Below are 20,917 nucleotides of genomic sequence, written 5' to 3'. Positions count from 1 at the left end.
ATTCGATGATGACGATTCGGTGTTGATCTCCTCTGAGTTGTTCTTCCTTCGGGTCGGGGCTGTGGCAGCGTCAAGGCTTCTGGTCAAATTTCGGAGTCTCCGATCAAAGGTCGTCGAGTTGTTGTTGATGGTGAGGTGAATTGATGGCATAAGAGGTGTATTTATAGTCTTGTAGCTCATAATCCTACTACTAGTCAAATTGGAGGAAGATAAATTTCGATAAAATTCTATCCAATTCTTTTAATCAGTTAGTCGGATTTCGGGTCCTATACTAGTCAGATTGGAAGAAGATAAATTTTGAGCAAACTCTATCCTAATTGGTTTAGTCGGGATCAATGGAGTCCTAATATTATTGTTCTTCGTAAAGGGTGATGTTATTTGAGGAAAGTTTCATGTCAAAGAAAAATGCTTAACGTAAGTGCATGTATCAAAATGGATCAAGAAAAAAAAAAAAAAAAAAAAAAAAAAAAAAAAAAAAAAAAAAAAAAAAAAAAAAAAAAAATCTGGTCCAAGGAAAAGAAATTTCAGGCCAGCCCATGCATCAAAATGGGTCAGTAATGGTTTGGGCCAAGATACTAATTAAGTACTACTCCTATTTCTAGTAGAAGGCAGAGTATACGAAAAAAATAATGCAAACTGGATTTCGAGATCGGACCACGAGCAAACACTCAAAGATTCGTGTACGTGACCGATCTCGAGGGGGCAATTTGTAGGCATTAAAAATATGAAGAATGCCACATCATCATTTTTTGTCCCGAAAAAGTCAAATGTTGACTTCTATTATTAAATGTCAGATAAATTGTTTAATTTGGGTTATAAACCAAATAGGCCCATTTTTAATAAATGACGTTCATTTAATAGGAGTGGGTTATTTAAATGAGCTTAAGTAAAGAGGCCCATTTATCCACAAAAGGAAAACCCTAAACCTAAGAAGAGGATATAAAAAGTTCTCTCCAAGTCATTTGGCAGACAGACTGAACGTAGTATACAAAAACCTACTACTCTCCAGAAAAAACCCGAAGACGGCTTCCAAGCACACAAGTCTGACATCAAATCTCGGTGGAAGAAGAACAACAAGCACAAACGCCGTTCTACCTTCAAACCACAAATTCTTGCTGTTGTAGAGATCGAATCAGTGGATAAACATTAGAGATTGTACCCAAATGCAAAATCAATAAAAATATATTTTGTTCACATTATTTTGATTCTGTTATTTTTGCAGACTCGTAAATTTGTGTTTACACTCTCAAATGTAGGACTCATGTCGTTCACATTTTGCCTTGACTTTCACGTTGAATGTAAAAGTGGGTACTTTCCCATTCTCGGAATATCATCATCACTCTCTGCATGCAAGTGCTTACTTGAATGTACTTTAGAAATCAAAGCACATCAAGCTATGGATCGAGGAAGACGAAAGGGAAGATCAGGTGGCCGGGTATGATTGAAAGCAATTAGTTTGGAAATTCGCCATTTTATGGAAATTCTCACTACCTGGTATTGTAAATTTGATCATATCCCTCTTTCTTTTACTTGTACTTCTGTTGTAAAATAGGAATTAGGTTAAATTGGTTGTTTGAATTATTCGACATTAGGCTATTTTCTGCAGTATTGTATAATTGTGTGTTTTTTTTAGTTAAAGAAGAACTTCAATTAGTTAATAATGGGTTGCAGTTGTATAATTGTGTGTTAATTTCTGAACTTGAACAGAAATTAGGTTAAATTGGTTGTTTGAATCACATTATAATCTCTGTAATATTTGTATAATTGTGTTTTTTTTTGGTTAAAACAGAAGTTCAAGTAGCTAATAATGGGTTGCAGTTGTATAATTGTGTGTTAATTTCTGAACTTGAATAGAAATTAGGTTAAAATTGGTTGTTTGAATCACATTATAATCTCTGTAATATTTGTATAATTGTGTTTTTTTTGTTGAAACAGAACTTCAAGTAGCTAATAATGGGTTGCAGTTGTATAATTGTGTGTTAATTTCTGAACTTGAATATCCATCAACCAACATCATAGCTTGCTGTGCTTTGATTTCTTAAGCTTTTCCCATTTTCTTTTGTTAATTTTGGTAGGTAGACGTGAATTAATGTGAAAGAAGTTCTCCCTTTGTCCCTTAATGTTTTCCCCATTGGATTTTTTGGGGTCAAATTTTAAAAATGATTTACCAAGTAGGTAGATGCTATGTTATTTGGGTCATCTAATGAGTCGTTAATTTGTTGTGTTATGTTGAATACATTACGATGGTGTAAAGGAGACTTGAACTTGTATCGATGATTATAGTGTGTAAAGGAGACTTGAACTTGTATCGATGATTATAGCGTGTAAAGGAGACTTGAACTTGTATCGATGATTATAGTGTGTAAAGGAAACTTGAACTTGTATCTGCGATTAATGTGTAAGGAGACTTGAACTTGTGACCTCTGTGTGGAGTTCTTTAAAGACTTATTTGAATGTCAGTTGTTCTCTTCTAATTAATGATCAGTTCACGGATGATTAAGCTATAAACTTAACGATATTCGTTAGTTTTGTTGGTTCTATTATTCTCGTTTTGTAACTGTTGCTTTCACACGTGACAACTTAGAGGCTTAGAGCTACCTCTCACGCTATAGAATGACAAAGGTCACAAAGTAGAGTAGTAGACGACTCTTACCTTGTCCGAATGTTGCTGAAAGTTACTTTAGTCAATGTGTCTTTCTATTATTATCATGCACCGGAAAGTATTTATTGGATATCATATACATTGTAAAGTTTCAGATATTGACTTTATTTTACTGCGCGAGCTTGTTGTATTGTCTTCTTCCTTTTAATGTGAAAGTTACTTGCTAATGGTCAATAATGTCTTTTCCAGTTAGGTGCTTACAATTGTGCCAAATGGATTGCAAGGTTGACCCGTCTGGTGAATGTTCGAGAAACGGTTTGCTGATCCATCGAGAAAAACATGGTCTTTCTCCAAGGATTCCACCGTTTTTTAAAGTCATGTTTGGCAAGAACTTTTCTCAACATCTGGTGTGTGGAACTGTGGACTGAAAGACCCAATTTCCCTTTACTTGCGGTCAATTATTTTCTGTAGCAAAATTATGACCATGACATCCCTGCTGATTTTACTATTTTAATGAGCTATTGTATAGCATATGTTCTTTCTGATATTCTATCTGTTTTGCAGTTTGTGCCTCCCAAATTTAGCGAACTTCTTCGTTCATCAGTCGGAGAAAAAGCATATCTCGAGGATTCAACCGGACAGAAATGGGCAGTGGCCCTGTCTGACGTACTGGGCTCTCTTGCCTTCCAGAAGGGATGGGATGAGTTTACCAAGGATCACGGCCTTGAGCTAGGTGATTTTCTGTTATTCCGCTACACAACGGAATCGTGTTTCTTTGTTGAAATTTATGGAAGAGATGGATATGAAAAAACATATCCTGGTGTACAGAGCTTTAAGAACAAGATACCTAAAACTACCAGCAATTCAATTACGAGGAAATCTCCTTCCGATCCATTGTATGAAAAACGAAAACCATCTCAAGAAAACGACCGTTCCAATGTCTGTGCTGTTTCCCGATCAAAGGTTGACATCAGTGACAACATTCGGATTCATGATGATGTAAATGATGTACAAAATTCACTTGTGGTAGAAGAAAATGTTCAAAGCCAGGAATTCAGCATTGAAAGGCCCCAGCTGGTTCCGAAGGTTGATTTTCTAGTGGAGCCATGCTTCCTTATTGACAGAGAAACAAGTTTTTCCAGAGAAGACGATAGGGAACGTCTGTTTGATCTATCTGCCTTGGAGTTGCCCGGCATAAAACCAAGTTTCACCTCCAAGAAGGCAGGTGCATTTCATGAAGCTCATACGGGAGATGCTTCAATTGATACGAAGAATTCCCCACTTATAGGTGCACTTCATGAAGCTCATACGGGAGATGCTTCAATTGATACGAACAAGTCCCCACTTATTCAAGGTGCATTTCACAAAGCTCATACTGGAGATGCTACAATTGATACAAAGAAGTCCCTACTTATTCAAGAAAATGTAGTACCTTCAAGTTAGTGATCGCGATCGTGGCCTTTTATCTTTATTTAAGTGAATTGGGTTTGTGAAACTTTCCTCATTCTGTTTCCTCTGTCTTCTGTCAGAAAATTATGAAGATAAATCCGAAGTGCAAATAAATGAGGATGAACCGAAATCAGGGGACCCCATTTTAGAACAACCGTCCAAGGCATCTTCTTCCTCAAAAGAGGTAATTTCTCGTATTACGTTGGATAGTTTATTTGATTTGTTTATATAATGTGGTCGTTTGGGGTATAAATTCCTTCTTTTTATGTGAAATGGTTATTTAGGGCTTCCTTATTATTTTTAATGTAAACTGGTGACTTAGGGTTTACAAACACATAACAACGAATTCGAAGAAGGTCATGGAGAAGACCAAATTTCCACCTTTGCCGGCAATGAAAGTCAATGTATAATTGTAGATGAAATTCCTTGTATTTCTTAATTTAATAATATTACGGAGTACTAAATTAAACACATGTTGTCTCTAATTTGAGTTTACATGTGGACTTAATAGGAAGATTTATGGAATAATCTGAATGAGAAGAATGAGTTTAACAACAGCCAAGATAGTCCAACCAACTATCTAGTCTATAACCCAGAAGTTGTTACAGTTGGTTTGTTTTAGCATAAATTTTCTTTAGAGTTTATTAAGTTTGTATGCATTTTATTTTATTATGGATCATAAATTCATAACTAGTGAATCATTTTAGGTAGAGGATGATGAAGGGAATCAGATTCCTTATAGGGATAATGACAATATGATGCCTTCCTCAAGCAACAATGTTGAGTTGACCTTCATGATGGGTCCCCATATCAAACCTTCAACAACAACAGAAGTGACACGCACAAACGACATTCCTTCCTTTCTTGAGGAAAATGACAATGTTATACCTGAGTCAATGAACAATGATGAGGAGACCTTGATACCCCATGGAAAACCTTCCTCAATAATACCCCCTTCCAAAAAGTGGGGGAGGCTTAAAAGTACCATATCGAAAATAGTGGCTAAAAAGAAGACGGGTGGAAAATGGGTTCCGGGTGGACCAAGCAAGCCTTCCTTGGCAGAGGGAGATAGTAGGGCAAAGAAGAAGGTATGTCATAAATATTTTAAGTTACACATGTTCGAATGATTTTGAAAGTATTGTTAATTGCATACTGTATTGAAATGAGGATTCACACTACATTGAAGGCATACCCTGTTCTTGTGAAAGAGTTGGTTGATGAACTATGTTCTATACGGCGTGATTGGATTGCTGATGCTGGGTTTTGGTCCATTTCGGATCCGAAAGTTGAGTTTCGAGTGGAGCCATGCTTCCCGACTAACAGAGAAACAAGTTTTGCCGGAAAAGACGATAGGGAACGTCTGTTTAATCTATCTGCCTTGGAGTTACCCGACATGAAACCAAGTTTCACTTCCAAGAAGGCAGGTGCATTTCATGGAACTCATACTGGAGATGCTTCAATTAATAAAAAGCAGTCCCCACTTATTATAAGTGCATTTCATGAAGCTCATACTGGAGATTCTTCAATTGATACGAACAAGTCTGCACTTCTTCAAAGTGCATCTCACAATGCTCATACTGGAGATGCTTCAATCGATAAGAACAAGTCCCCAATTAGTCTAGGTGCATTTCATGAAGCTCATACTGGAGATGCTTCAATTGGTACAATGAAGACCCCACTTATTCAAGAAAATGTAGTACCTTCAAGTTAGTGATACTGTGATAGCTACCTTGGCCCCTTTTATCTTTATTTAGGTGAATTGCGTTTGTGAAACTTTCCTCACTCTGTTTCCTTTGTCTTTTGTCAGAAAATAATGAAGAAAAGTTGCCAAGTTCGGTAAGCAAACCATTTCTCAGTGTTTCTCCAAGTCTTAACTTGTGTTCCAGATCGGTTCCTCCCTCGAAGACTATCCGTGAATCACACACTTGTGAGCCTTCAGCTGCATCAGGTTTTAGTCAGCCACCAGGTTTTTGACCCCTTTGTGTATAAATCGTATACTCCCTCCATCCGTAAAGATTGTGCCATATACCTTAAATGGATGTCTGTATTTGTTTGCCCCATACCTTATTTGGTTTATGGTCCCAATGTCTCTCTTCACACACAATTATTTAATCCATTTATAAGACAAATTTACCTACCCATTTGCTTTTGAGTATACCCAATTCTTAATAAAGTGAACAAAAACACTTAGGGGCAATCTTTTAGGGTCAAAGGGATTAAGTAATTTCTTTGCTCATATTCTGTTGAAATAGTCGCACAAAGTTCTCTCTCTAGTTTTGGTAGAAATGGTAAATGTAGCAGCGTCGTTTACCTTGGTGTGACTTAAATTTATAACTGTAAATAGCCTCCAAAGTACTCGTATTACCTTCAAGTGACCTTGGGCTTTTTTATATTTATTTAGATGAATTGCATTTGTGAGATTTTCCTCATTTATTCTCTTTGTCTTTTGTCAGGAAATTCTGAAGAAAATTCTGAAGTTGAAATGCAGATAAATGAAGATGAACCAAAATCACGGGATCCCATTTTGGAACAATCGTCCAAGGTATCTTCTTCCTCAAAAGAGGTAATTTCTCGTATTACATTGAATAGTTTATTTGATTTGTTTATATAAATTGGTAGTTTAGGGTATAAATTCCTATTTTTTATTTGTAACGTCAAATGGTGACTTAGGGATTACAAACATATAACAAAAAATTCGAAGAAGGTTGTGGAGACGACCAAATGGCCAACTTTCTCGACAATGAAATTCAACGTATAATTGTAGATGAAATTCCTCGGGTATTTAGTTTTTGAAAAATGTCTTAATTTAATAATAATTTAACACATATTGTCTCTAATGTGAGTATACACGTGGACTTAATAGGAAGATTTTTGAAATCTAAATGAGATGAATGAGTATAACAACCGCCAAAATAGTCCAACCAACTATCTAGTCCATGACCCACAGCCCACAGGTTGTTAAAAGTTGATTTGTTTTAGCATAAAGTTTTTAATGAGTTATTAAGTTAGCATGCATTTTATTTTATTATGGATCATAACTAGTGAATCATTTTAGGTAGAGGACAATGAAGGGTCCTTTCACGGGGATAATGACAATGTGAGGCTTTCCTCAAGCAACATTGCTGAGCAGACCTTCGTGATGCGTCCCCATATCAAACCTTCAACAACAAAAGAAGTGACAAACACACACGACATTTCTTCTTTTCCTGAGGAAAATGACAATGTGATACCTGTGTCAATGAAAAATGATGAGGAGACCTTGATACCCCATGGAAAACCTTCCACAACAGCACAAGATTTGGCCACGCCATTAAATGGGGGCCCAGTAATCCATAACAACCCCCCTTCCAAAAAGCGGGGGAGGCCTAAAAAAATCATATCAGAAATAGAAGCTAAAAACAAGACGCCTGGAAAATGGGTTCCGGGTGGACCAGGCAGGCCTCCCTTGGGACAGGGAGAAAGTAAGGCAAAAATGCAGGTATGTCATGCATAATTTAAGTTAGAATGATTGTGTAAATATTGTTAATTGCGTACTTTTTTAAATGTGAATTGCAGCACTCTGCATTGAGGACATACCCTGGTCTTGTGAAAGAGTTGGTTGATGAACTATGTCCTATAAGGCGTGATTGGGTTGTTGGTGCTGGATTTGGGTCCATTTTGGATCTGAAAATTACAAAGGTGAACAGATATTTTATGACTTGGTTGGAGGGCAGATGGGATTGGAAGAGACAAGTGTTGCGTATACGTGAAGATTATGAGATTGTCATAGACGAGAAGATGATATCTTGGATCACAGGAGTTCCAATTGGGAGTTACAACTTTCCTAAACGGAGAACAGAGAACAAGGAACTAACACAATTGGAAAAAGAATATTACGGTAAAAAGGGAATTGATTACGTTCGTGTGTACAACAAGTGTTTGCTTGAATTGGACGACAAGGACGTGTTTCTGAGACATTTCGTACTACTAACCTTTGGAAGCCTGTTTTGCATGAATAAGTGCAACTTTATCACCCCTAAGTTATTGTCTATCCTTAAGAAAGAATACATCACCGACCCTTCTGAGTGGAACTGGTGTGGGTTCCTTTATGACTGGATTGCAGGGCATGGTAAAGAACAAGGAAAAGCATCTGCGCTCATTTTGTTGGTAAGTTGTACATTAATAAACAATATGAATTTCATTGATGAACTTAGACATATTTTACATGCCTTTTTCGTTTCCAGATTGCATATCTTGACAGGATTAAGTACACTGCTACATCGAGAAGTTGGAAAACAGATTCACCACGAATCGGTGCTTGGCAGACAGAGGATCTGATTGAAGTTATTGCACAAGATATGGGACCAGATGGAAGTTTTGGCCACTCCGAAGTAAACCATCTAACACATTAGACTTTGTATTACTTATGCCATTTTTGGATATATAAGTTGATTGAAGTGATGTTTATATATATACATTAGGTTGTGCGTGATGTGGTGTATGGTGAACCATACCCAGTTGGAAAACCCTTGACACCACCTCCATGGTTTAATCGAAGGGGTCAAAACAAGGTTGGGAAACCAATTCCGTCGTCAAATGAAGCATTGAAGGTCGACAATCGTCCTAGGATACTTCGGAATCTTCGCCAAAGACATCATAAAATCAAAACGGTAAATCTTACTTTTGCCGTCTTTTAATGTTTATACATTATTATGGGGGAATATGGCAAATAAACCCCTTTACTTTTAATTAAAGCAAATCAGCGCCACACCTTTATAAATTGTGTAATTTAATAGTATATATTATCTTGGGCTGCTCATGATGGAACTTAGGCGTTCTAATCTTTGACTATCAGTTAGTGTGACTATCACCGTGCTATTATCCTAGAGATTTCGGCAACCCGAATTCTTTTCGCTACGCTATGATCAAACGAATTATGATGTGGAAGATTTCGTGCCATTGGCATATGAAATTGGGGATCGTCGTCCTAGATTAGTGGGTTCTTGTAATGGCCTTGTTTGCTTGATTGTATATCCTCACAATTTCCAAGAATTCTTGACGATATCGAACCCGGCTACTCACCGTGATCGTAAAATCATGCTTCCTGATGGTAAACAAAGGGCTTGGAGGTCTTGGTGTCAGTTTTATTATGATTCTTCTACTGATGAGTACAAAATTTTTGGTGTGTTTTCGGCTTCTCGTCGTGATAGTAATATCATGGTTCCCGATGATGATTATTTTTATGTTAATTTTCATGTGTTTTCCGGGAATACTGGGATCTGGACAAGAGTTGATAATTTAGACAAGCGTTTCAGAGTACGGGAAATTAGAAAAACAGTGTTGGTCCATGATACTATTTACCTCTTAGTGTGGAAGTCTCCTGTTGATGTATTTGCATTTGATTTAATTACCGACCAATTAAAGCCATTTCCATTGATGAATTGTTTAAGGAAGTATAAGGGGGTGGAGATGTTGGAGTTGAGAGGGTGTTTGTCATTGATTTGTTCCCCCAAACGTTTTGATTTTGATGTATGGATGTTGAAGCAACCCAGTGACGAGAATTCGTGGCAGAAATCGTTCTCATTTAGTTCTAAAATCATAAAACCGTATTCTATCTCTAAGACCGGCATGTGTTTGGTACATACCGATGGGCGATTCTACGTCTGTGATCCTAGTCGTGAAACTCTTCAACTGTCTCAAAGGGGGATTGCTTTTGAAAATAATGACTTCTATGTATCAGTGGATTACATTGAGAGCTTGGTTTCTCCTTTCTAAAAGCCAAGAAGCCCAAGATTGATGACTGGATGAAGTTAAGGGAATATCCGAGTATGCAATCATTTTGGAATGTACTTAACCTGAACAGAGTTGTGAATATGCAATCATTTTGGTATGTACTCAATCCGGTTAGTATCAATCGTACTACGTTGCTATTGTCATTGGCCTTTTGATTTACCCTTAGATGCTTTTGTATGAATCTTCTCTGCCTGATGACTTGATGTTCGTTTATATTTAGTTTGTTCAAAGATGGACTATATTTTGTTTTTGTTACGCTTACTCCTAGGCATATATATAAATGTTTTCTTTGGCTGCTTATAATGGGACTTAGACGTTCTAATCTTTGACCATTAAGAGTTGTGTGAATATCACCATGCTACCATGAAAATCACTTAGTCTTAGGGTTAGTAAATTGGTTATGACTTAAACTTTATATTGATTGAGTTGGGTGATAGGCAAAAGCTTCTCAGATCATTTTGGATTGACTTACACTAGATAGCACCCAAATAAATGTTTCAGGGTGGTAAGCTTTTGCGTATATTTTCCCCTATTCTGTAGTCTAAGTTATCCTAAGAGTCTTGGGCTGCTTGAGCAGAAAATTTTGAGCAAACTTCTGAAAATGATGATTCAATAGTTCATTATTTTGTCATCTCATTTATCCGAACAGGTATGTTGATAATCCTGTTCGATATCTCTAAAGCGGGCTTTGGTGTGGCTACTAGAAGTGCTTTCCTATTCTATGCACCAATTCACACACATCAAACCCCAACAAAAGTCGCCGACCATGGTGTATAAGTTGATTTTATATTTGTACTTGTAAGCTTCTTTGTGTTGAGGGATTTCATGCTTCACCTTAATGATAAACCCAGCAAATCTTCTTTATTCTGGTGGAATTACTTATTTTTCTTAACAAGTGCTCTGTAAATACTTTCGCTTTCATGCAAAAGAATGGTATATAGGCAACTTCAGAAATTATAGCAGGACTAAAGAATGATATAGTGCAAATGGTGCGAGGCTCCACATTTTTTTAACAGAAGTGCATTTCTCGGAGGAATGTTATATGTGCTTAGGTATCGGGACCAAAAGAATTGCTCCGTTTTGTCTAGTGAACATAATCTCATCAATTCTAATATGCACCTGCTCTCGGTATGGCTTGGTGTGGTTGCCATTTGACATATTGAAAGTATTAAGTTGTCCTTCCTTTCATTTTCCCCTTCTCTTCCAGTTTCTGTCTGTATTGGTAACATAAGTGTATGAAAACTTGAAAGGAGGCTCCAAAGTTTAAACTCTGATAGTTTTTGATGGTGTTGGAAAAACATCTGATCACTATAATAACTTCTCCAAGCCATATACCAGGTTCTGTCAAGGAAGGAAACCCTAGTTTCAGATTATGCCGAGCAAGTAAATAAATGTATGCTTACCTAGAATTAGATGACTTAAAAAAGTATCACTGTGACAGCTTGAAGTCGTTGAGGATTTAGATACTGACATTTTAACATTCTCATATAAGACTATTCTCATCTGAAGGCGTAACTAAACTGCTCCAAGTTAGGAACTGTGTTTTAAAGTTAGGACCTGGGTTTGAAAGAGAAAAAATACTTCTGTTGCGTATGATAAACTTTTACTTTCTGGTGTACCTCAAATTAGAAAGCTACTTCTGAGTAGAAGTGGTTATTGAACAGGGTACCCCAATGGATATAGAGTTTGGATCATGTTAATAGGGTTCTTATTTGATAGGGTTCTTATTGGACAGGGTCAATATATGGCCAAACTTATAACCCATTAATTTTGAAAACTAAAATAGTTATGATATAAAAAATTATATGGATAGTTTCGTATTAACTTGTATTCACATACGATTCTTTTTTTTTTTTTTAATTTTTCCTTGTTCGTTTATTGACCCGCCCACTATCGGCCCGCTATTGACATCCGACCCGCTTTGGCCCTTTTATAATTGACCCGCTACAATTGACCCTTTCATTACTCGACCCACATTTGACCTGCACCGACCCTGACCCGACCCGCCCAATAACCAGGCATACTCCTGAGGTATATTTAAGTCTTAAACCTCAAACAACTGTATGGCTTCCTTAACCGGGGGGAAAAAACAGAATAGAAGCAGAACCACAATATACTAGTTACCTTTAGTCGTACGACCTTCCTTATGGCCATAATCAGGCCTGGCATCAGGCTTTGCACATTCGTAATCTCATGTTTAAGAGTAAGTACCTGTACCAGCATTATTTTTTTCCCACGGGTCAGAGTAGTATGATGCATGTAATCTAATAGAAGTAAATTTAAATGTTTTGTTTATATTTGAGTTGAACTGCCAAACAAACCTCTCCCGGGCCTGACAAATAAACTGTTGTGCTAGAGGGTAGACCTGGAAGGACCATGCTGTGCACTCGAACTCCATCTTCTCCTAGGACTTGACCCCTTGCCTTCAGAAATATGAAGTGGAGCTCAATTTTATTAACTATTCAAATATATTGTTGCTTGTTGTTATAAAACCTTCTGATCTTAAACTGTGCAAGATTTTTAGCATATACTTCTATAACTCAGATCTTACCACAACATCAGTCGATATATCTTCCTTATTGTAGAGCTGGCCCAGGTTTGATAAGTTGTTGGCAATTTGAATTGCATCTTGTGATGGAAGATCCTGTAAAGTAGTCAGAAGTTATCTATATTTCAGTTTATTCTCTTACTGGTGAAGTTGCTTGTGTATTTATTTTTCTAGATGTTTACATTATTCCTGAAATGCTGAATTATATCAATTGAAGCATCTTTCTTAAAATCCTAGTACTTTGAGAAATTTCATAGTATTTGTTATGAACCAAATAACCATCAATCTGGTGTGAGGCCGTGAGGGTCCTGTCTTTGGTAGTGTCTCATTTATTGACATCGCAGTTCTATAGATGTCTGCCTTTCTGGTTCCTCGAAGGCTGGGCCTATTTAAGAATAAAAAAAGAAAGCGAAATAGAAGAGAGCTAGGTTAGATGTGAACTGCTTATCGTTTTGCTACTGATGGTCGAGTCCAAAAGTTTAGAAGGGATCAAGTGGAACTGTGACTGAATGAAGCAATTGCTAGAGGTAAAAGAAACACAGGACTACATGTAATTAGTTGTAGGGTTTATACACCATGATTATATATGGGAGGTTTTGTGGCAGTCCTGATTTTAATATTATCTATTACTGTCCCGATGTTGCAAAATTATGGATTGAAGGGTGTGTCAAGTACAAAGACGCTTAATTTTCTTGCTCACAAACCTTTTCAAACAACATCATGGATGATTTTATCTTCTAGGATATAGTTTACCTACATTCCGAACTCATTTTCTGTTCATTATATTGGCTGGTAGATTTATTCATAAAGATGGTGTGAGAGTATCAATGATCTGAATCCTAAGTAAAAGCAAAAAAGAGCTTAGTTCATAGGCTTACTCTTGCAGTTGGTCTAGATTCGACTATTTCCACATTGTTGTAGTGGAAAGAAGCTGTGATTGCTGCCTGCTGAAGAAGTATAGATCCTATTGACAGTGTTGGTGCTACTAGACAACCCTGATTTGAATATTCAAGTAAACCTCAGAAACTTTAGAAATATTGTATGCAAAGAACTAATTCACTGAATCTTCTTGTGAATCTTTTCTCTCATTATAGTCTCACAACGCGCTCACCGTGCTGGCCTTGTCACAGAAAGCAGATAGTGCTGCTACTGTATCTAGCTCAATACGCGGCACATAAACAATGCTTCTCATTCCGAATGCTGTTGCCTGTGAAGCAGAACAGGGCAGCTTTTTTATATTTCAACTCTGAATTGTGGATTTTTTTTTTATAGGGAACTGGAATTTGACTTCAGAAATTTACAAGTGATGGCGAAAACAACTGTACCTGTTTGACGTTGTCATATACCGTTGAAGGATCAGTGAAGTCGATCACTACTGCTGTCGCTCTTGACTGAATTCATGGTATGAAAAAGCTATCAGAACTCACTTTGGAAAATAGATTGTAGTATGGCAGTGAATTTGTAATATATTTGGCTTACATTGTCTTCAAGTAAAGTTGTAATACCTGTGAAATTGAGCCCAGAACCATGGTAAGGTCATTCATTATGGGTATTTCCAGAGCTTCTTCCATTTCACATACCTGAGCAGTTGAAAGGGATGTTTTGAAGATCAGCTTGAATTCAGAGATCTTTTTATGAAAGAGAAGTAAATCGACAGGTCGGTTGGGTCGGGTTATAAAAAATACTTTCGGGTTTGGTTTAATTCTGGTCGGTCACCTTAGGGTTCGGGTTTACAAATGTTTGTTCAAGACCTAGAACCTCTGGGTTCGGGTCGACCCAACGGATTGAGTGATTTTAAAATACGTGTTATATTCAATAAATATGTGTAATAAAATATGCCAACAAATTAGCAAAATTTTATACACAGGTTTATATTTAGTCAAATTTAACCAATAGTAACTTCTTTATTACGCTTTAAAATCGCTCATAATCTCATTTATTTTTGTAAATATATTGATTTTCAATCGGTCGGGCCAAAAACGGGTTTGGCGGTGTTTTGGCCCATTACTTTTCGGTTTGTTCTGGTTCGGATAAATCGAGTTACGGGTTACGAAATCTGGTTCAAAACCTGGTATTTTCGGGTCGATTTTCTGGTCGGGTCGATTTTTAATGATAAGCGAAGAGAGGATGACATACGACATACCTTTCCAATGTCTTCTCCTACAGCATAGTTATCTACCGCACCAGCAACCTCCATTCCTCTTGCTCTGGTCACAGCAATCACCGCCGCCCTCCCGATTTCCTTCGCTGCACCATTTACGATCACCTACGAAGCTATCGTATGAGCCAGAAAATGGCGAGAGAAAGTTTCGTGGAACAAAAAAAGTTGGAAAGAGCAATGTGGTATTACCTTGATGTTACTCTGGCTTGGCTGCTGCATTGTGCATGAAATAGGTGTCCTTTTAGCGTAGTAGTTTGACGGTTGAAGGTGGCAGGTTAATGCAGCCATGGCTTTCGAAACGGCAGCGTTTTGCGTGTTACAATTTTTAGAGCAATTTGAGCTTCTAATAAGTCCTAAGTGTCCATAGTATGGTTCAACCTTCAAGCTGTGGTTTGCTTGGTTTCGTAGTTTAGGATAAGGTTTGTCATTTTGATAAGGCTCTTGTTTGGAGGGAATTCTCTTGGCCCATGTACTGCCAAAGTTTTGAAAATTGACCTACATACAAAATCTTAATTAAATTTTTACTTACTGCATTTAGAAAATTCATCTTCTACTGGTGGTAAATGGTAATTAAAAAAAAAAGGTTGAAAATGCATATCAAGTAAATCTCCAAGCTTGGTAAAGAATGTGTATTTAACTATTTATTGATAAATTTTGGATTTTTTGAGTCCAAATGTATCCCATATATGCTTTGGGACCTCTGGAAGTATATTGGTTCATTAAACTGTTTATTTTGGCTCTTAAATGTATATTGATTTTCTTACAAAGTCTATATAATTGAATCAAGGTCAGTATGAGCCTTTAAGTTACCAACTAGTAGGCTTTTATCGTTCCAAACAGTTTTATATGACCATCAGATATATTCCTCTAAATTTGGCAAAAACGATGTACCGCTTGTAAGAAAAAGGGCTAAAATATCATTCAAGAGGCGAATTAGATGGTTCCAAATATCGTATTTGCCCCACATGGACATATGGTGTATATGAAAAGCATCCGGAACTCAAACCTTTGTGGGTCCGAAAATGTGCAAATTGGAAGGCTATAAAACATAATTTTTAACCTAATTTGGAGATTACGAGGCTAGTTTCGAAAACTTCTAAAATTTTGAGTAATGTGTCCAACCGTCATATAAGGAAGTCAGAAATCATAAAAACCCACTACCTGGTCACTTAAAGGCACATGATAGCCTTGACTCAACCACAAGCGTTTATAAGAAAATCGGCTTAAGTTTACTTTTAAGCACCTAGAGTATTTAAAAGATAAACTATATAGTTTTAACTTTTAAGCATCCAATAGACTTAGGGAACTTAGGGTATAAGAGAACTGAAGTACCATAACCTTTAACTTTTCGGAATTCGAAAATGTAATCAAATTTGGAGATTCCGGTAATCGGTCTCCAAAAAAATGCTAAATTTTTTACCAATGCAAGTAGACGACGCATAAAGGTTACCTGATTATTTTGTTGTGCTTCTATTCCAAACAAGTAGTTAAACAAAACAAGAATGCACAGACAAAATACAAATAAGTGACCTACATTCATAAATTATTCCCAAACAATGAAAACTTCCAACTTATTTCATATTCTCTTTCTCATTTCTGCTCCATTCCCCTTAAAAATAAAAAAAAAAATAAAAAAATAAAAAAAAAAACTTTATTAGTATATTTAATAATGACTGCAAACACCAGTATCTTGTCTGTGTCCCATTTGCTAGCCAGCCATTTTACAGATATGATAAATTAAGATTTTTATGAAAAAGTTGAGCCCACACAACAATTTGAAATTCTTACAAAGTAATAAACACGATAGTGGGCCAGTAGGGTCCAAATTCAAAAGAAAACTGAAGCCCATTTTTGTGAGCCCACTTAGTTATTAGTAATAGTGAACCACCCATTAACACAATAACCGTCCCATATCATAAGACCATAACTATTAACACAAAAATCATACTCCCTCCATTTCTGAATAAATGTATCTCATTGACTGTCGCACTTGTCAATACATAACTTTGACCATTAATATATTTAATTGTATAATGTTATAAAATGTTGATATGGATGATTATATAATAGTAAAAGATAAGGTCAAAGTTGTATAAATACATTTATTCATAAACGGAGAGAATAATTGGACTTATTTTGACTGAACTTATATTATCTGCACTTATATGAACTTAACTGAACTTATATGAACTTAACTGAACTTATTTTATATGAAAAAAACTTATTTTGTCTAAAATAAACTTATTTGTGTGTTAAATTTTCTAAAAAAAAATATATTTTTGCTGAACTTATATTATCTGAACTTATATGTACTTATTTTGTTTAAAATAAGTCAAAATAAGTCGAATACCATAGCCTGAATATTAACGCGAAATCTATAATTATTTACACAAAATTATAACAATTTGACAATTAAAGTGCAACAAATGAGACGGTTTTAATTAAAAGCTTGTACTATTTTTCAGTCTTGGTACTAGCCAATTGAATTGCAAGGTGTACAAAGTGTGGTCTTTCACATCGACATAAAGGGCCGTTTTGTTAGCGTTGGCCCTTCTGTGCAGTGATAAAGATGGTCCAGATGGTCACCCAAGTCGTCACAAGGGCCAAGAGTTTTTTACAAATTACAAATTCGTGTGATTAGTACCTACCAGTCACAACTTATCATACACAGATACTTAATTTCGACCACTACGTTAAAATCTCATTGATACTTATGGTTAATAAATTACTATGCAATATCCCGTCCCTGGAAGTTCTTAACATTTTGAAATATGGGTTTTAAAGTATAAACTTTCACCGTAATTTCTCACTATTATATACTCCCTCCGTATTTATTTAAGAGATACACTTAGTCGGGTACGGGTATTAAGAAGAATAATTGAATGAAAAAAAATAATAAAGTAAGTGGGGTTGAGTAGATATTTTAATAATTAAACAAGTGGGGACCATGTCATTTAAGGGGTGGGAGATGGGGTGGGTTTATGAAATTATTTGTTTAATAGAAGGGTGGGTGATAGAGTAAATTAAATGTATTATTTAATTAGATGGTGGGGTTGATAAGTTACTAAAAATGGTAAGTGTATCTCTTAAATAAATACGGCCGGAAAAAGCAAGTGTATCTCTTAAATAAATACGGAGGGAGTACTTCGAACATCAAAACATTATCATGTAAGATCTTCTTAGATTGATCACGGTATATATTTTCAAAATATTATCTTTTTATAATTTTTTCACATACAGAATAAGATATATTAGTGGTTACATATTACATTGGAACCCATACAAATGGTAAACAGAGGTAGAAGTTATTAAGGTGAAGCTAAAACTACATGGGATATTTTATTCAAGTCAACAAGAAAGGTTAAGATCTTAGCCTCTTAGGCATTAGTGTTCAAATTCCTCCTACTTGATAGTTGGATATAGAATTTTGTTAAAACAATTAATTAATTATTAAAGATAATATTATAATCCTAGAAGACTTAGGGGAAGCTTCACTAGTTATGCTATGAACTTAATTATTAAGTACCTAGTAGGCTAGGGGTTACACATACTAAATTAATTTATGAAACTAAACAATTACTTAATCACACTGAAATATAGATAGTAATTTCCAGACAAGTAACAAACAATAAAATTATATTAAGAATCTCCATCCTATAATGTCACTTATGTTAATGCTTATACCTTTAACCATACTCAGTGATGGAGAGTGTACCCGTGTTAGGTTGAGTCGTTCCGTGTACCTTGATTATACAGAGTAGTTAATGTTGTTGTGGCTGTCAGTGGCGAATTCAATTAACAAATAGAGGAGTCAATTGACCCCAATTAATTTGTGAAATTTTGCTAATTTTATTTATAATATTTAGGATTTTTTTTTTCAAATTTAGTTATAAAAGTAACTACTTGACCCCACTAAAATCTGTATTGTTTATTTTGCACCCACTAAATATTTTTTTCTAAATCTGCCACTGTTGGCCTTTAACCATAATCAGTGATGCAAAGTGCACCCGTGTTTTAACAATGGAACAAATTTGTCTCTTAATGCACTAATCAAACGTTTCCCCTTAAAAAAAAAGTGCACCCGTGTTATATTGAGTCGTTAGGTGCATCTTAATTATACAGGGTAATTAATATTGTTGCCTTCAATTAGACTAGTACTTTTACACCATAACAAAACAATAAGAATCAACCAAATCAGTTTTAATCGATCAACACAAGTTGGACATTACAAGAAGTCAACCGATCGAAGAAAAACTTATTGAATTGTCACTAACACACATTGATGAAATTGGTACTAAATAAATTATTATGAGGTGGAGGCTGAGCTGGCTATCCTAATGACTGAGCTGGCAATGAGTATTCACAAAATCAATCAATAATTAAATAAATCCAATCAAGAAGCTGTCTATGATTGAATTTGCTAATAAAGTAGGTAAAACATAGTAAAAAAATTGTTGGGATTAAAAGTTTAAAGAAGTGGTTAATTATGATTATAGTTCCATTAAATTTGTCATAATAACAACATAATTTTTGCAACTTCACAGTAATAAAGTATTGTACTTTGATTTTCCTTCCAACACCTATTATGGCTACCAAATTACGTAACAGAAAAAAAAAGTTGCTATTCAAAATATGCAATCATGGACGATCGTAATAAAGAGGTTTAAAATATTGACACAACTTCTATATATACGGACTTTTTCCTCTGCTCTCTTTTAGTTGTAACATTTTTATTTTGTGACTTTCTTTTTATGTGCAATCTTTCTATTTTTTTAGCAACTTAACCCATTTTACTTTACCAAATTAGCCTCACCCATATTCAATAACTACATTTTCCCCTAATTATTACTCCATTCTGAAATGGGAGCATACCAATCCACTTGCATTGCATAAAACTGTGTTGAACAGTAAATATTGCAACTAAAATCGAACAAAGAAAATATAGGTTAAGCACCGGGACACCGGGTGCAATTAGTTAGCGACACAAACGCCCTCTCTTGTTTTCCTACATGTAATATTCCGTATTCGTGAATTTTTTTAATTAGGTAAGAGGATGTTTGTTTTTCCGTACTAGAAATTCACCAAAGAGGAGAAATAGTAGGTTACTTAGAATAGGCGTATTTTATGATATACTAGTGTACTTTTGAAAAATATTGGCAAATTGATGTTAACCTAATTATAAAGCTTAACCATGCTCTTATTCATTAGAATACAAACTTAAAATTACAACCTCCTAAATAATGCTCAACTATTTTCTTCAACTTTTACCAATGATGTACGGAGTATTGGTCTGGTGAAAAAGAAAACAACAAATAAATACTCCCTCCGTCCCTTAATACTCGCACTGCTTTTCTTTTCGGGCCGTCCCTTAATACTTGCACCGCTTCTATAAATGGAAATATTTACCAATATTATATTATTTCTCACACTTACCTACTAACCCACCTACACCCCTACTCTCTACAAAAAATCATTTAAAAATCCCCACCCCACACTCACCACTCCCCACCCCTTACACATTTCCCACTAACTATATTAAAAAATTACCCCACTATCAACTAACACCCATTAAATTATTAAGTCAATTCAAATATCTTAAACTCTGCACCGGTCAAACCGGTACGAGTATTAAGGGACGGAGGGAGTATCGTTTAGGAAATATACGCGCCAAATACAGAGTACGTAGTATTTCCTTTTCAGATTTAAATCGCCATTATTGACTACTTGCTATTAGCCACAATAAACCATCATCTCAATGGAAAAAAAAAAAAAAAAAAAATGGTTGGTCTATCATATACGAAGTACAATACATATATAAAACCCAAGAAAAATATGCAAAAAGATTTGTCGGAAATGTGCCAAAAGTGCGGGGATTCAAACCTGCAAAACCTATTATACACAGATTTTCTGTCTTAACTCTTAGTAATTAGGCCGAGACATCACGGACTAGATTTGTAAGATATGAGAAAATATTAGATATAAATATATAATACCTCTTAACATTATTCCATTAGGTATACATTTATCATATTTGATATCATGTACTCCGTATCTTATTTGTTGTTTTTAGGGTGTTGAACTTTCAATTTCGCTTGTGTTAGCAATTTCTAACGATGGTTAGTTAATCATTTTCGAGATTAGATAAGATTATATTTCAACTAACATATACAGAGACTTCCTACCATCTATCTGACTAATACTTAACATTTTTAAACAGAATGCATCCATTATTTATACACACACACAAAACATACGAGAATTGACGTACATATTGATGCGCACATTTGACATGCCACAAAATCTTGTCACCGACGCTCCGTTATACCCACACTTAACTTTTTCTTTGTTTTTTATTTTTATTGAAAAGGAAAGAAATAAAAATAAA

The 20,917-nt window shown here is 35.5% G+C and overlaps 2 protein-coding genes across 7 annotated transcripts; one reads left to right on the top strand and one right to left on the bottom strand.

Moving 5' to 3' along the window:
- The first annotated feature begins 1,262 nt into the window (after positions 1 to 1,262).
- Positions 1,263 to 14,291, top strand: LOC110782465 (uncharacterized). Of its 6 annotated transcripts, none has more exons than XM_056838307.1 (13): positions 1,263 to 1,494; positions 2,856 to 3,009; positions 3,167 to 4,040; positions 4,132 to 4,235; positions 4,759 to 5,139; positions 5,238 to 5,757; positions 5,859 to 5,999; positions 6,505 to 6,593; positions 7,107 to 7,529; positions 7,607 to 8,197; positions 8,275 to 8,421; positions 8,512 to 8,700; positions 13,644 to 14,291. In XM_056838307.1, the coding sequence occupies exons 1-13, from the start codon at positions 1,475 to 1,477 to the stop codon at positions 13,656 to 13,658; spliced, it is 3,648 nt and encodes a 1,215-aa protein (XP_056694285.1). In that variant the 5' UTR covers positions 1,263 to 1,474; the 3' UTR covers positions 13,659 to 14,291. The 6 variants fall into 6 exon arrangements, with proteins under 6 accessions (XP_056694285.1, XP_056694284.1, XP_056694286.1 ...); XM_056838306.1 differs by having other exon boundaries at positions 5,859 to 6,017; XM_056838308.1 differs by having other exon boundaries at positions 1,264 to 1,494; positions 3,167 to 3,956; positions 5,859 to 6,017; positions 6,505 to 6,614.
- On the bottom strand, positions 8,274 to 14,997 carry LOC110782468 (dihydrodipicolinate reductase-like protein CRR1, chloroplastic). Its single transcript, XM_021986634.2, has 10 exons — positions 14,722 to 14,997; positions 14,515 to 14,637; positions 13,877 to 13,951; positions 13,697 to 13,762; positions 13,483 to 13,578; positions 13,250 to 13,366; positions 12,375 to 12,467; positions 12,145 to 12,246; positions 11,948 to 12,034; positions 8,274 to 11,164 (listed from the first exon to the last, which is right to left on the bottom strand). The coding sequence occupies exons 1-10, from the start codon at positions 14,818 to 14,820 to the stop codon at positions 11,132 to 11,134; spliced, it is 891 nt and encodes a 296-aa protein (XP_021842326.1). The 5' UTR covers positions 14,821 to 14,997; the 3' UTR covers positions 8,274 to 11,131.
- Positions 14,998 to 20,917: the final 5,920 nt, after the last annotated feature.

The sequence above is a fragment of the Spinacia oleracea genome, chromosome 3 (assembly GCF_020520425.1).
Source record: "Spinacia oleracea cultivar Varoflay chromosome 3, BTI_SOV_V1, whole genome shotgun sequence".
Classification (NCBI taxonomy): Eukaryota; Viridiplantae; Streptophyta; class Magnoliopsida; order Caryophyllales; family Amaranthaceae; genus Spinacia; species Spinacia oleracea.
Note: the sequence above shows the minus strand (reverse complement) of the source record. Positions and strands in the feature narration are given on the sequence as shown.